The sequence below is a fragment of the Oncorhynchus nerka genome, linkage group LG27 (genome assembly GCF_034236695.1).
Source record: "Oncorhynchus nerka isolate Pitt River linkage group LG27, Oner_Uvic_2.0, whole genome shotgun sequence".
NCBI lineage: Eukaryota > Metazoa > Chordata > Actinopteri > Salmoniformes > Salmonidae > Oncorhynchus > Oncorhynchus nerka.
In genome coordinates this window covers 19,837,042-19,849,610 of record NC_088422.1, presented here as the reverse complement: position 1 = coordinate 19,849,610, position 12,569 = coordinate 19,837,042, and the positions used below count along the sequence as shown (strand labels likewise).

Below are 12,569 nucleotides of genomic sequence, written 5' to 3'. Positions count from 1 at the left end.
CCCTCCTGCAGCAAAGCACCCCCACAAGATGATGCCGCCACCCCCGTGCTTCACGGTTGGGATGGTATTCTTCGGCTTGCAAGCGTCCCCCTTTTTCCTCCAAACATAACGATGGTCATTATGGCCAAACAGTTTTTTGTTTCATCAGACCAGAGGACATTTCTCAGAAAAGTATGATCTTTGTCCCCATGTGCAGTTGCAAACCGTAGTGTGGCTTTTTTATGGCGGTTTTGGAGCAGTGGCTTCTTCCTTGCTGAGCGGCCTTTCAGGTTATGTCGATATAGGATTCATTTTACTGTGGATATATATATACTTTCGTACATGTTTCCCCCAGCATCTTCACAAGGTCTTTTGCTGTTGTTCTGGGATTGATTTGCACTTTTCGCACCAAAGTACGTTCAGATTTGTGGAATGGTTGAAAAACGAGATTTAATGACTCCAACCTAAGTGTATGTAAACTTCCGACTTCAACTGTACATTTGTTAGGATATGGCAGCCCTTTATCGCGTATCTTTCATATGATGATGGGAAACACAACACACAACCTGCAACCAACCCTGATCCACTGTCATTATGTTTAATGCCCAGCATAGTCCTTATACTTTACAGTAGGTCAAATATCAACGAAGCAAGGTGCCAATCCTTAATTCCTTATTTATTTATTTTTCAGTTGAGGGGTGGGGGATATTCTCAATGTATTGTTTTCTGTCATTATCTGTATGTTTGTAAAACTGAAAATTCATAAATAAAATATGTATAAAAATAAATAAATAATAATACACAAAATATATATATATATACAAAATATACATACAGTGCATTTGGAAAGTATTCAAACCCCTTCCCTTTTTCCACATTTTGTTATGTTACAGTCTTATTCTAAAATGGACGAAATTACTTTTCCCCCCTCATCAATCTACACATAATACCCCATAATGACAAAGCAAAAACAGGTTTTTTGAAATGTTTGCAAATTCATAACAAATAAAACAGAAATACCTAATTTACATAAGTATTTAGACCCTTTGCTATGAGACTAGAAATTGGGATCAGGTGTATCCTGTTTCTATTTATCATTCTTGAGATGTTTCTACAACTTGATTGGAGTCCACCTGTGGTAAATTCAATTGATTAGACATGATTTGGAAAGGGGTAGGCCGGGGTAGGCCGTCATTGTAAATAAGAATTTGTTCTTAACTGACTTGCCTAGTTAAATAAAGGTTTAATAAAAAATCAATTAAAAAAGGCACACACCTGTCTATATAAGGTCCCATAGTTGACAGTGCTTGTCAGAGCAAAAACCAAACCATGAGGTTGAAGGAATTGTCCGTTGAGCTCCGAGACAGCATTGTGTCGAGGCACAGACCTGGGGAAGGGTACCAAAACATTTCTGCAGCATTGAAGATCCCGAAGAACACAGTGGCCTCCATCATTTTTAAATGGAAGAAGTTTGGAATCACCAAGACTCTTCCTAGAGCTGGCAGGCCCTGCCAAACTGAGCAATCGTGGGAGAAGGGCCTTGGTCAGGGAGCTGACCAAGAACATGATGCTGACAGAGCTCCAGAGTTCCTCTGTGAGGATGGGAGGACCTTCCAGAAGGACAACACTCCACCAATCAGGCCTTTATGCCAGACGGAAGCCACCCCTCAGTAAAAGGCACATGACAGTCCACTTGGAGTTTGCCAAAAGGCACCTAAAGGACTCAGACCATGAGAAAGAAGATTCTCTGGTCTGATGAAACCAAGATTGCACTCTTTGGCCTGAATGCCAATTGTCGCATGTGAAGGAAACCTGACACCATCCCTACGGTGGAGCATTGTGGTGGCAGCATCATGCCGTGGGGATGTTTTTCAGCGGTAGGGACTGGGAGACTAGTCAGGATCGAGGGAAAGATGAACAGAGCAAAGTACAGAGATCCTTGATGAAAACCTGCGCCAGAGTGCTCAGGACCTCAGACTGGTGTGAAGGTTCACCTTGCAACAGGACAACGACCCTAAGCACACAGCCAAGACAACGCAGGAGTGGGTTCGGGACAAGTCTCTGAATGTCCTTGAGTGGTCCAGCCAGAGCCCGGACTTGAACCTCATCAAACATCTCTGGAGAGACCTGAAAATAGCTGTGCAGCGATGTTCCCCATCCAACCTGACAGAGTTTCCGAGGATCTGCAGAGAATGATAGAAAAACCCACAAAATAGAACCGGAGTCCTATTCCATTATTCCTAGCTGCGGTATTCAGGCGACCGGGCCTGCTTTGAACACTCTAATTTTTCCAAAGTAAACGCTTCGGACCCCGCGGGACACTCAGTTAAGAGCATCGAGGGGGCGCGGAGAGGCAGGGGCTGGGACAGGTAGTAGCTCGCCTCGCGACGGACCGCCAGCTCGATCCTGAGATCCAACTACAAGCTTTTGGGGCGGCAGGGTAGCCTAGTGGTTAGAGTGCTGGACTAGTAACCGGAAGGTTGCAAGTTCAAACCTCAGAGCTGACAAGGTACAAATCTGAACAGGCAGTTAACCCACTGTTCCTAGGCTGTCATTGTAAATAAGAATTTGTTCTTAACTGACTTGCCTAGATAAATAAAGGTAAATTAAAACATTTACTGGTTTATCCACTTGTCCTTCAGACAAGGAGGTGACTGAAAATGTTGTATTGTTTGGGCTCCCTCTCAGTGCAAGAGGTGACTCCAGGCTGAATCACATCTGGCCGTGATTGGGAGTCCCATAGGGTGGTGCACAATTGGCCCAGCGTCGTCTATCTTTGGCTGGGGTAGGCCATCAAGAAAGATGCAAACATTTGAATTTGATCTTAACTGACTAGTAAAGGGTCTGAATATGGTGCTGTAAATGACATATTTCACTTTTTTATTTGTAATACGTTTGCAAAAATGTTGAAAACCCTGTTTTTGGTTTGTCATTATGGGGGAAAAAAACTCATCTACTGACAACATTTCTACTGACAGTGACTTGCTCAACGCTCTTAACGCCTAGGCTACACAAGTCTAACACACACATACAGGAATAAATATTAAAAAGGTGTAACTAAGGTGTGCCATGCATGGCCAGCCCTTAGATAAAAAAAAAATGTAATAGCCAATATATCATACATAAGAATGACCTTTATTGGCAGTCTCAAAGTCCAGTAAAATACATGGTGCACACCACAAAAAAAGATAATAGCGGTGCTGACTTCCTGTAAAAGGCTATACAATAAAGAGAGTCGCTACCTTTATATATTCCAGAAATGTACTGGGTAAACCACCAACGTTTCGAGCATTACATCGCCTTCTTCAGTCTTCAAGTACACACAGCCACCTGCAACCAATCACACGCTCGCAGCGGGTAGGTCACAATCACATGACTACCACTGTTCAGTTAATTTGATCTCAAAGTATAGCCTCGGCTCCCAACCTTCGCTCACGTTTAAAAAATTTTTTGTTACCAACATAATGGCAACATTAACATTACTGAAGATGAACTGAAAGTCTGTGGCAAAGGCTAAACTGAATGTGATGTATCCTGAACGGTTAAACAACATTGTGGAGTTGCATTGTGTCCCAGGCTGAGACGTTATATTGATTAATATCAGAATACGCGTGTGCGCAATTGAGCATGCGCATATGCAACCCCCCCCCCCCCATAACCGTCACAGTCTTGTTTCTATGCACTTATTCGAAACACAACACCGAACACTGCTGCCAAAGCAGCGCACAGATTTCTACACCTTGAACACACTGCACCATGGACGATTATATGGTAAATATGTATATTTTCATGGTTCAAGTTTCTGCCTCAATGTAGTTTTCTGACAGACGTGATATGGGGCCTGCAATGGTTACATTAAAACGTGCCCATTTGTTACAGCATAATTATTAGCTTATGTTTTGTTTATTTTTATTACTGTAACATGTAAAGTAAACATTGTTTTTAAGATTTTGGATGCAATGTGCCCCGGATGCTTTGGGACAGTTCTATTTGTGAAGGAAAGAACGTCTGATCTGGAGTTTACACTAAAGAAGGTAACGTTATACAGTAGTGTAGTGGGCACACATTTGATAAGGATTTGCATTGGTTCTTTTTTAGAATAGATGTTGACATGCTGATATAATTATGCCCCCCACAGGTTGAGTGTTTGGATGAAGGCAGAGCCAACCAAGCATACCAGGAGGTGAGATCCTGTAGGCCTCTCACAAAACTAGTATTGATACTATGCAAAGTTACTTAATAATCTACGTTGCAATAGTACAGTAGTAAGCCTAGTATATGTCAGCTACTTGATCCACATGTCACCATCTGCCTATTCCATCTGATAGGCCTATCTGTTGACATTTTGGTACACACTGTCTCTGTGTCCATCAAAGTCATGTGTTCTTTCCATCAGGCTCGTTGTCTGCTGAATGTGAGACATCCCAACATTGTCACATATAAGAGGTTATTCATTTTTTGGGATGAAAGTGTAAGTTTGTTATTTACAGATGAAGTATATGTCCTGTATATGACACATAGGGCAGCAGGTAGACTAGCGGTAAGAGTGTTGGGCCAGTAACTGAAAGGTTGCTGGTTTGAATCCCAAAGCCGACTAGTTGAAAAATCTGTAAATTGCTCTGGAAAAGAGTGTCTGCTAAATGACTAAAATTAACATTTACAAATGTTAAAACATGAATGTCAGTCTCATTAAATCATTTTGCCTTCTCAGGTATCTTCTGTCTTTCTTTCAATGGTAATGGACTGCCCATACATGACAACCCTGTCCACTGTGGTCACTTATCACAGACAGAAGGAAAAGAAGATCAACAAAAAGGTCATCAACAACTCAGTAGATATTTCCATCACTAGTTGAACAAGTATTAACACATACTGTATGTTATCAACCCCTTAAGCATTGAGGGCAATGAGTGTTGTTTTCCAACCAGGTCATCAAGACATTTTTGGGACAAATGGTGGATGCTTTGGCCTACTTGCACAAACGGAGTATTGCTCACAGGTAACCTGCCCCTCACATTGAAATGTACTGCCAGGCAAGCCTGTATAGTTTGTGTGAATGAATAGCCTATGGTTTCTAAAAATTATAATTTCAGAGTACAATTTCTCTTCTTTTTTTGTAGGAATTTGAAGCCATCAAATATTCTGATCACAAAAGAGGCCAAGTTTGTCATATTTGATTTTGGAACTGCCTCCATCACAGGAGATAGAGTAAAGTTACACAAAAGAGTAAAGGACTGTATGTATAGAATATTTCTTTATTTTATTAAATGGAATTATGTAGTAATTAATAACAGTACAGTTTACTTTGTTTGCTATTTACTGTATCTCTATAGGTGCCAAACGATGGATGGCTCCAGAGAGCCTGACCCATCATCAGATTCCTGAGAAGTCCGACATTTGGTCCCTGGGGTGTGTCCTTCTCGACATGCTGACCTGTCACATGCTTGATGTACGTCTATCACTGACTAGTTACTCTTCATTTACCATAGAGGTGGGATTGATTTGTAGATCAGCATTTCCCAAAACGCTCTCTTCGAGTATCCCACCTATGTACTGTAAATCATTTAATCTAGTCCAGTACTATCGGGGGCGGTAAGTAGCCTAGCGGTTAGAGCATTGGGACAGTAACCATAAAGTTGCTTGCAGTACTATCGGGGGCGGTAAGTAGCCTAGCGGTTAGAGCATTGGGACAGTAACCATAAAGTTGCTTGCAGTACTATCGGGGGTGGTAAGTAGCCTAGCGGTTAGAGCATTGGGACAGTAACCATAAAGTTGCTTGCAGTACTATCGAGGGCGGTAAGTAGCCTAGCGGTTAGAGCATTGGGACAGTAACCATAAAGTTGCTTGCAGTACTATCGGGGGCGGTAAGTAGCCTAGCGGTTAGAGCATTGGGACAGTAACCATAAAGTTGCTTGCAGTACATATGGGGCGGTAAGTAGCCTAGCGGTTAGAGCATTGGGACAGTAACCATAAAGTTGCTTGCAGTACTATCGGGGGCGGTAAGTAGCCTAGCGGTTAGAGCATTGGGACAGTAACCATAAAGTTGCTTGCAGTACTATCGGGGGCGGTAAGTAGCCTAGCGGTTAGAGCATTGGGACAGTAACCATAAAGTTGCTTGCAGTACTATCGGGGGCGGTAAGTAGCCTAGCGGTTAGAGCATTGGGACAGTAACCATAAAGTTGCTTGTTCGGATCCCCGAGCTGGCAAGGTGGAAAAATTGGCCTTTCCGCCTTTGAGCAAGGCAGTTACCCGACACAACAACTGCTCCCCGGGCACCGGTGACGTCAATTTAGGCAGCCCCCCAAACCTCTGAGTCAGGGGTTGGGGGTTGGGTTAAATGCAGAAGACACATTTCGGTTGAATGCATTCAGTTCTGCAACTTTCCCAACTAGCACACCTGGTTTGACTAGTTGAATAAGGTGTGCTGAAATGAATCAAAGAAGTGGGAAGGCTGATGGTACTGGAAGAGAGGTTTCAGAAACACTACTGATGGTTGGCACCAAACAGAAGAAAGCGGACTGAAACAGGGAACTTGTCCCCCGACCCCCCCCCCCCAAAAAAAATCCTTGTTTTCCGTTGCAAAACATTTTGCTACAGTGTGGACTAATGAATAAGACCCTGATCTCCCATCCACAGGTGGAGGGATCTATCTCTCTGCTGCTGAGGATCAGAGAGGACCAGACATCACTGAACGTCATCGTCCTCAAGGGCCTCCACCAAGTCCTCACTATGATGTTGGAGCGTAACCCAAAGACCAGGACCAGCGTGTGGTGAGTAGTGTAGTCGCCCTTGACCATGCGTGTCAAACTCATTCCACTGAGAGCTGAGTGTCTGCGGGTTTATTTTTTCCCTTTCAATTAAGACTTCTATAACCAGCCGAGGGGAGTTCCTTAATAATTAGTGACCTTTAGTCATCAATCAAGTACAAGGGTGGAGCGAAAACCCGCAGATACTCGGCCCTTCATGCAATGAGTTTGGGACATGTGCCCTAGACAGCTGTCACAGTTTGGTTGAAATCTGGTTGAGCTCATCACAGAGACATTCAAAGGTTGAAGTCTGGTTGAGCTCTCATCACAGAGACATTCAAAGGTTGAAATCTGGTTGAGATCATCACAGAGACATTCCAAGGTTGAAGTCTGGTTGAGCTCTCATCACAGAGAAGTTCAAAGGTTGAGGTCTGGTTGAGCTCTCATCAGAGACATTTCAATGTATGTATTGTACTTATTAATGGCAATATAAATTAAACTTGAACTTTAGTTCTAGATACAGGGGGGATAGGATGAACTAGTGTTATGCTATCTCTTCACTAATGTCTTGTGAACAGACTATGTAAACATAAATGGTACCATCTGACAAAATGACACAATATTTGAGTTCTGGGTCAACTGAGATTATCTCTCCAATAAAGGGAACTGGTGAATGAGGATCTGGTGAAGCATTGTCTGTTGTTGTGTGGCTCCCCTCTACATGCCATGAAGAAAACACTGCCCCCTGGTGTCCATGGGCTGCCATTCCACCAAGGCTTTGACAGTGTGCTCGGTCGGTACTTCCTTTTACTGTCCTCCGTTCCCTACTAGTTTTATTAAAATTGTGTATGTTTTTGTACAATACTGTGCGAATGAATGTACTTGTCTAAATTACTGCAGAGGTTAATCCCTATAGCCTACTTGTCCTCAAGAGTTTGCAGTTGTGTTCTGATGAATAGTGGTCCATTGTAATTTGCAGAGTTCATGCAGACCTACAGAGATGTGGAATCTGTCCAGATGTCAGCTCTGTCATACCTGCTGTCTGAGGAAAGGAACGGTAAGGCTGTTTACTTTGCTCATTATGGGCGATATGATCTTTAAAATTCTTATCATACAAATCTAGCCTGGTCCCAGATCTGTTTGTGCTATATAGGTTGGGCTCCCGAGTGGCACAGTGGTCGAAGGCACTGCATCTCAGTGCAAAAGGCGCCACCACAGTCCATGGTTTGATTCCAGGCTGTATCACATCCGGCCATGATTGGGAGTCTCATAGGGAGGGCACAACTGGCCCAGCATTGTCCGTGTTTGGCCTGGGTGGGCCGTCATTGTAAATAAGAATTTGTTCTTCACTGACTTGCCTAGTTAAATAAAATGTTAAATAAAAAATAAAAATAGGTAACTCATGGTCCTTGTCATGCCAAACAATCAGATCTGGGACCAGGATATTACAAATGTTCCTCTAGAAAAACATGGCCTCTACTTTAACTTTAAATTGTTATGGTAGTATTCTACAGGCTAACTGACGTTGTTATAGCCGTCACCACTGCCATGCAAAGTCACATGGACTGTGCAGGTGTTCAGCAAAATGGTTGCCAGGTTCTACACCAGCGTTTAATTGCAGGTAGGTGAACACTTGGGGTGGGTTGCACTAATATGGGTTAGATTCCTCTGCCATGTTGGTATTAGGTTTGGTTGTATAGACGACAAGGTTGTCATCTCTCTGCAATACCCTTGAAGTGCTGGGCCAAGCTGGGGATGGCTCCTGTCTGCTTACCAAGGAAGTGATCACCTGTGTCCTGAACGCCGTGCACAGTCACCCTGAGAAAGCACCACTGCTCTCTCATGCCTTTCAGCTTCTCTTCTGTATCACCGGGGATGGTCAGTAATACTTTAATAATAGGTCATCTACCATTTTAGATTCAGGTTACCCGGATTTTCACAAATGCACAGTGTGCTAATACATTCTTTACTTGGGGGTGCACAGTCAGTTTAGCTATCATTCCACTCCTTCCCACTCCTTGTTATGCTAAACATGAATTTGGCATATGTCACGGAGTACTATGAGTGAAATATTAGCTATCAGTCTGGTACCCAGGTTAGTGCAAATGGGGGTGCTAAGCCTATTGTTGAGGGTATTTCAGCACTGGCAAGCCCCTCCCTATATTATTACTGACATACCTCCCTTTCATCAGAGCAGGCAGCCAGAGATGTGCTGGACCTGGACGGTATCAGAGAGGTGCTGAACACACTGAGGAAGTTTCCAGAGGATTGTGACATTGTCGTGCCCTGTTGCAAATGCTTATGGAGCGTACTGACACAAAGTGAGAGCTGTCATTGTGTAAATGAAATGATCTGCAATTTCTTGATAATTTGCACACACCATGAGCTCTACCACCAGCCAAAGTGTTGTATGTGTGAACAGCATATTGTGCTTTTCCAGGACTTTGCCTTGGAGCTGTACCTTTGAAAGATGCTGTGGAGGCTGTGTGTGTGGCAGCAGAGGCACACATGCAGGACAGCACAGTGATGGAGTCTGTGTGTGCAGCCCTGTCGTCCCTGACCCTACAAGGTAGGCTAAGACCTTCAGAATATTAAGGGCGCTTTCACATATCCCCTTATGGCCCAGACCCAGATCCATGCTATAAAGCATGTGTGAAACGCAAACGAACCCTGGCTTAAACAAATCCTGGACCTGCTTGAGTAGCGGGTCCAAGATCCAGGTATTGTGACACTGCAGCGTTGTAAATAAGCTAGCTCGCTAGCATCATGTAGAATGTGCTTGTTGCTGATTGCACCCTCAAACTGTTATTTTCAGGTATTATGAAAGCAAAACATGTTCTGTAGAATTCTCACAAACGCTCCAGGAAACCGAACCAGGGTACCGAACCAGGGTACTACATTTTATATGTGAAAACGCCCTAAGTCAAATTATACAAATTAGTCAGAAATTTAGTTTCCACAGCTTGTCTTTGCACATCAGCACACCCAAATGATTGATTCATCACCAGATTGATCGATTGATTGACTAACTGATTGGCGGATTCTCCACTGATAGGTTTATCTGAAGACCAAGACATTGAGGATTCCACCCTTCTGTTGATGCACGCACTCCAAGCACATTTAAAGCATAGCTATGTGGTGAAGTATGCTTTCCTTGCTCTGGACAGTCTTGTCAAAAGCTCAGGTGAGTCAACATAAACATTGCGACTTTATATCAGAACATATAAGAACTGTCCCTGCTCCTCTATTCCTTTTAGAGTTGGCTGCTTTCAGGCTTCTCCTCGCCCCCAATGGAGGAAGTGGATTAGCTATTGTCAAGGAAGCAGAACTCCAACACCATGACAACCCAGAGATCGTAGGGAACTTTTGTAGCCTCCTCAGTGCTATGGCCCGTTATGGTTAGTGTACACTCCTCACCTTGAATGTAGTGCTATAATTTTCCCTTCAGAAAACCATAGTATGTGACTGTTTTCCCAGGTGACATCATACCCGAGTTAGTTGCTGAGAAGATACCAGATGTCTTGGAGCAGATTGAGAGGCAGTTTTCATCAAATAAGGTAAGTCATTGACTGTGCCTAAAATGCAGTTAATGTAGACTAAGATTGATTTTAAGGTATTTATAAACTGGGTGGTTCGAGTCCTGAATGGTGATCGGCTGAAAACCATGGTATGTAAGACCTTATACCACGGGTATGACAAAATATAACTTTTTACTGTTTTTAATTACGTTGGTAACCAGTTTATAATAGCAATCCGGCACCTCAGGGGTTTGTGGTATATGGCCAATATACCACGGCTAATGGCTATATCCAGGCACTCTGCGTTGCGTCATGCTTATAGCCCTTAGCCGTGGTATATTGGCCATATACCACACCCCCTCTGGCTTTATTGCTTAATTATAAACTGGATGGTTCAAGCCCTGAATGCTGATTGGCTGACAGCCGTGGTATATCAGACCGTATACCACAGGTATGACAAAATATAACTTTTTACTGCTTTAATTACATTTGTAACCAGTTTGTAATAGCAATAAGGCACCTCGTGGGTTTGTGGTATATGGCCACTTCGCGTTCCATTGTGTATAAGAACAGCTCTTAGCTGTGGTATATAGGCTGTATACCACACCCTCTTGCGCCTTATTGATTAAATATAACAAAAGTTACATTTTTTGGGGGGCTCAGATGTAAGTCTACTACACGTCTGATTCTTATTGCTTTATTGTATAGGTCAGCGCTCTCCAAGTAATTGATCAGCTAAACCTCTAAACAACCTCTCTCTGATCCCACAGGAGATAGCTCAATTGGCAAAACATGCCCTCCACAGCACAACAAGCTTTGGAAGAGTCAACATGACAAGCTCAACATAATTCAAAGTGTCACGTTGTGCTTCATGGATTGCTATAGTGACAGTCAAAATGGTGGTTATTTCAGTTGTTTGTTTTTATTATCAGCTGTACTAGTTGCTATACTGTATAGGCCTACATGTCCAAAGAGTAAGCTGTTGGTTATTAAACGTATCCATAAAAAAACGTATCACCTTATCTGTTCAACAGTTTTATTGCCTTATCTAGGTGATTTAGCTGTCACATTATCCTAGAAAATTAAAAACATTACATTATTAAAATGATTCAAAGTTATTACATTAGCCAGTGTTATTACATACTGTACCAGTTGAAGATCTTACAGTATACATAGGCCAAGTGGTGGGAAAAAGTAATCAATTGTCAAACTTGAGTAAAAGTAAGGATACCTTAAATAGAAAATAACTCAAGTAAAAGTCACCCAGTAAAATACTAAAAGTCTAAATGTATTTGTTTTTAAATATACTTAAGTATCAAAAGTAAATGTAATTCCTAAAATATACCTAAGTAAAAGTATACATTTCTAATTCATTATATTAAGCAAACCAGATATCACAATTTGTTTTTTAAATTAAGGATAAGCCAGGGTCACACAAAAAAACAGACAAAATGTACGAACAAAGCATTTGTTTAGTGAGTCCACCAGATCAGAGGCGGTACAGATGACCAGAAATGTTCTCTTGATAAGTGTGAATTGGACCATTTCCTGTCCTGCTAAGCATTAAAATGTAATATGTATTTTTGGGTGTAAGGGAAAATGTATTGAGTAAAAAGTGCATTATTTTCTTTAGGAATGTAGTGATGTAAAAGTGGTCAAAATATAAATAGTAAAGTAGAGACCCCAAAAATGACTTAAGTACTTTAACGTATTTTTATTTAAGTACTTTATACCATTGCATAGGCCTGTATGTATCATGTTTATTTTGTATTTATGTTCTACTGTATTTGTGGTCTACAGCTACAACTTATGTACAGTGCTATCGGAAAGTATTCAGACCCCTTGACTTTTTCCACATTGTTACGTTACAGCCTTATTCTAAACTTGATTATTGTTTTTTTCTCCCTCAATCTGTACACAATACCCCATAATGACAAAGAAAAAACAGTTTTTTAGCAATGTTTGCAAATTTATAAATAAAAACTGATATTACATTTACACAAGTATTCAGACCTTTTAGTCAGTACTTTGTTGAAGCACCTTTGGCAGCGATAGCCTCAAGTCTGTATTTGGGGAGTTTCTCCCATTTCATCTCTGCAGATCCTCACAAACTGTCAGGTTGGATTGGGAGTGTCGCTGCACAGCTATTTTCAGGTTTCTCCAGAGATGTTAGATTGGGTTCAAGTCCGGGCTCTGGCTGGGCCACTTAAGGACATTCAGAGACTTGTCTTGAAGCCTCTCCTGCATTGTTTTGGCTGTGTGCTTAAGGTCATTGTCCTGTTGGAATGTGAACCTTCGCCCCAGTCTGAGGTCCGGAGCGCTCTGG

General features: G+C 42.2%; 1 protein-coding gene across 3 annotated transcripts; it reads left to right on the top strand.

Moving 5' to 3' along the window:
• Window positions 1-3,620: 3,620 nt before the first annotated feature.
• Window positions 3,621-12,249, top strand: LOC115111310 (serine/threonine kinase-like domain-containing protein STKLD1). Of its 3 annotated transcripts, none has more exons than XM_029637229.2 (19): window positions 3,621-3,750; window positions 3,927-4,013; window positions 4,118-4,162; window positions 4,376-4,393; window positions 4,691-4,795; window positions 4,908-4,978; window positions 5,100-5,215; window positions 5,313-5,428; window positions 6,616-6,749; window positions 7,388-7,518; window positions 7,705-7,782; window positions 8,230-8,346; window positions 8,463-8,603; window positions 8,918-9,046; window positions 9,166-9,294; window positions 9,781-9,909; window positions 9,983-10,123; window positions 10,203-10,282; window positions 11,014-12,249. In XM_029637229.2, exons 1-19 carry the CDS (start codon window positions 3,736-3,738, stop codon window positions 11,089-11,091), a joined length of 1,860 nt encoding a protein of 619 aa, XP_029493089.2. In that variant the 5' UTR covers window positions 3,621-3,735; the 3' UTR covers window positions 11,092-12,249. The 3 variants fall into 3 exon arrangements, with proteins under 3 accessions (XP_029493089.2, XP_029493088.2, XP_029493090.2); XM_029637228.2 differs by having other exon boundaries at window positions 4,376-4,450; XM_029637230.2 differs by lacking the exon at window positions 4,376-4,393.
• The last annotated feature ends 320 nt before the right edge of the window (window positions 12,250-12,569 follow it).

Coding starts and splice junctions, on each gene's coding strand:
- LOC115111310 (XM_029637228.2), top strand. Junction 4,796..4,907: donor AAAAGAAGATCAACAAAAAG/GTCATCAACAAC, acceptor TTTTCCAACCAG/GTCATCAAGACATTTTTGGG. Junction 9,295..9,780: donor GTCGTCCCTGACCCTACAAG/GTAGGCTAAGAC, acceptor CTCCACTGATAG/GTTTATCTGAAGACCAAGAC.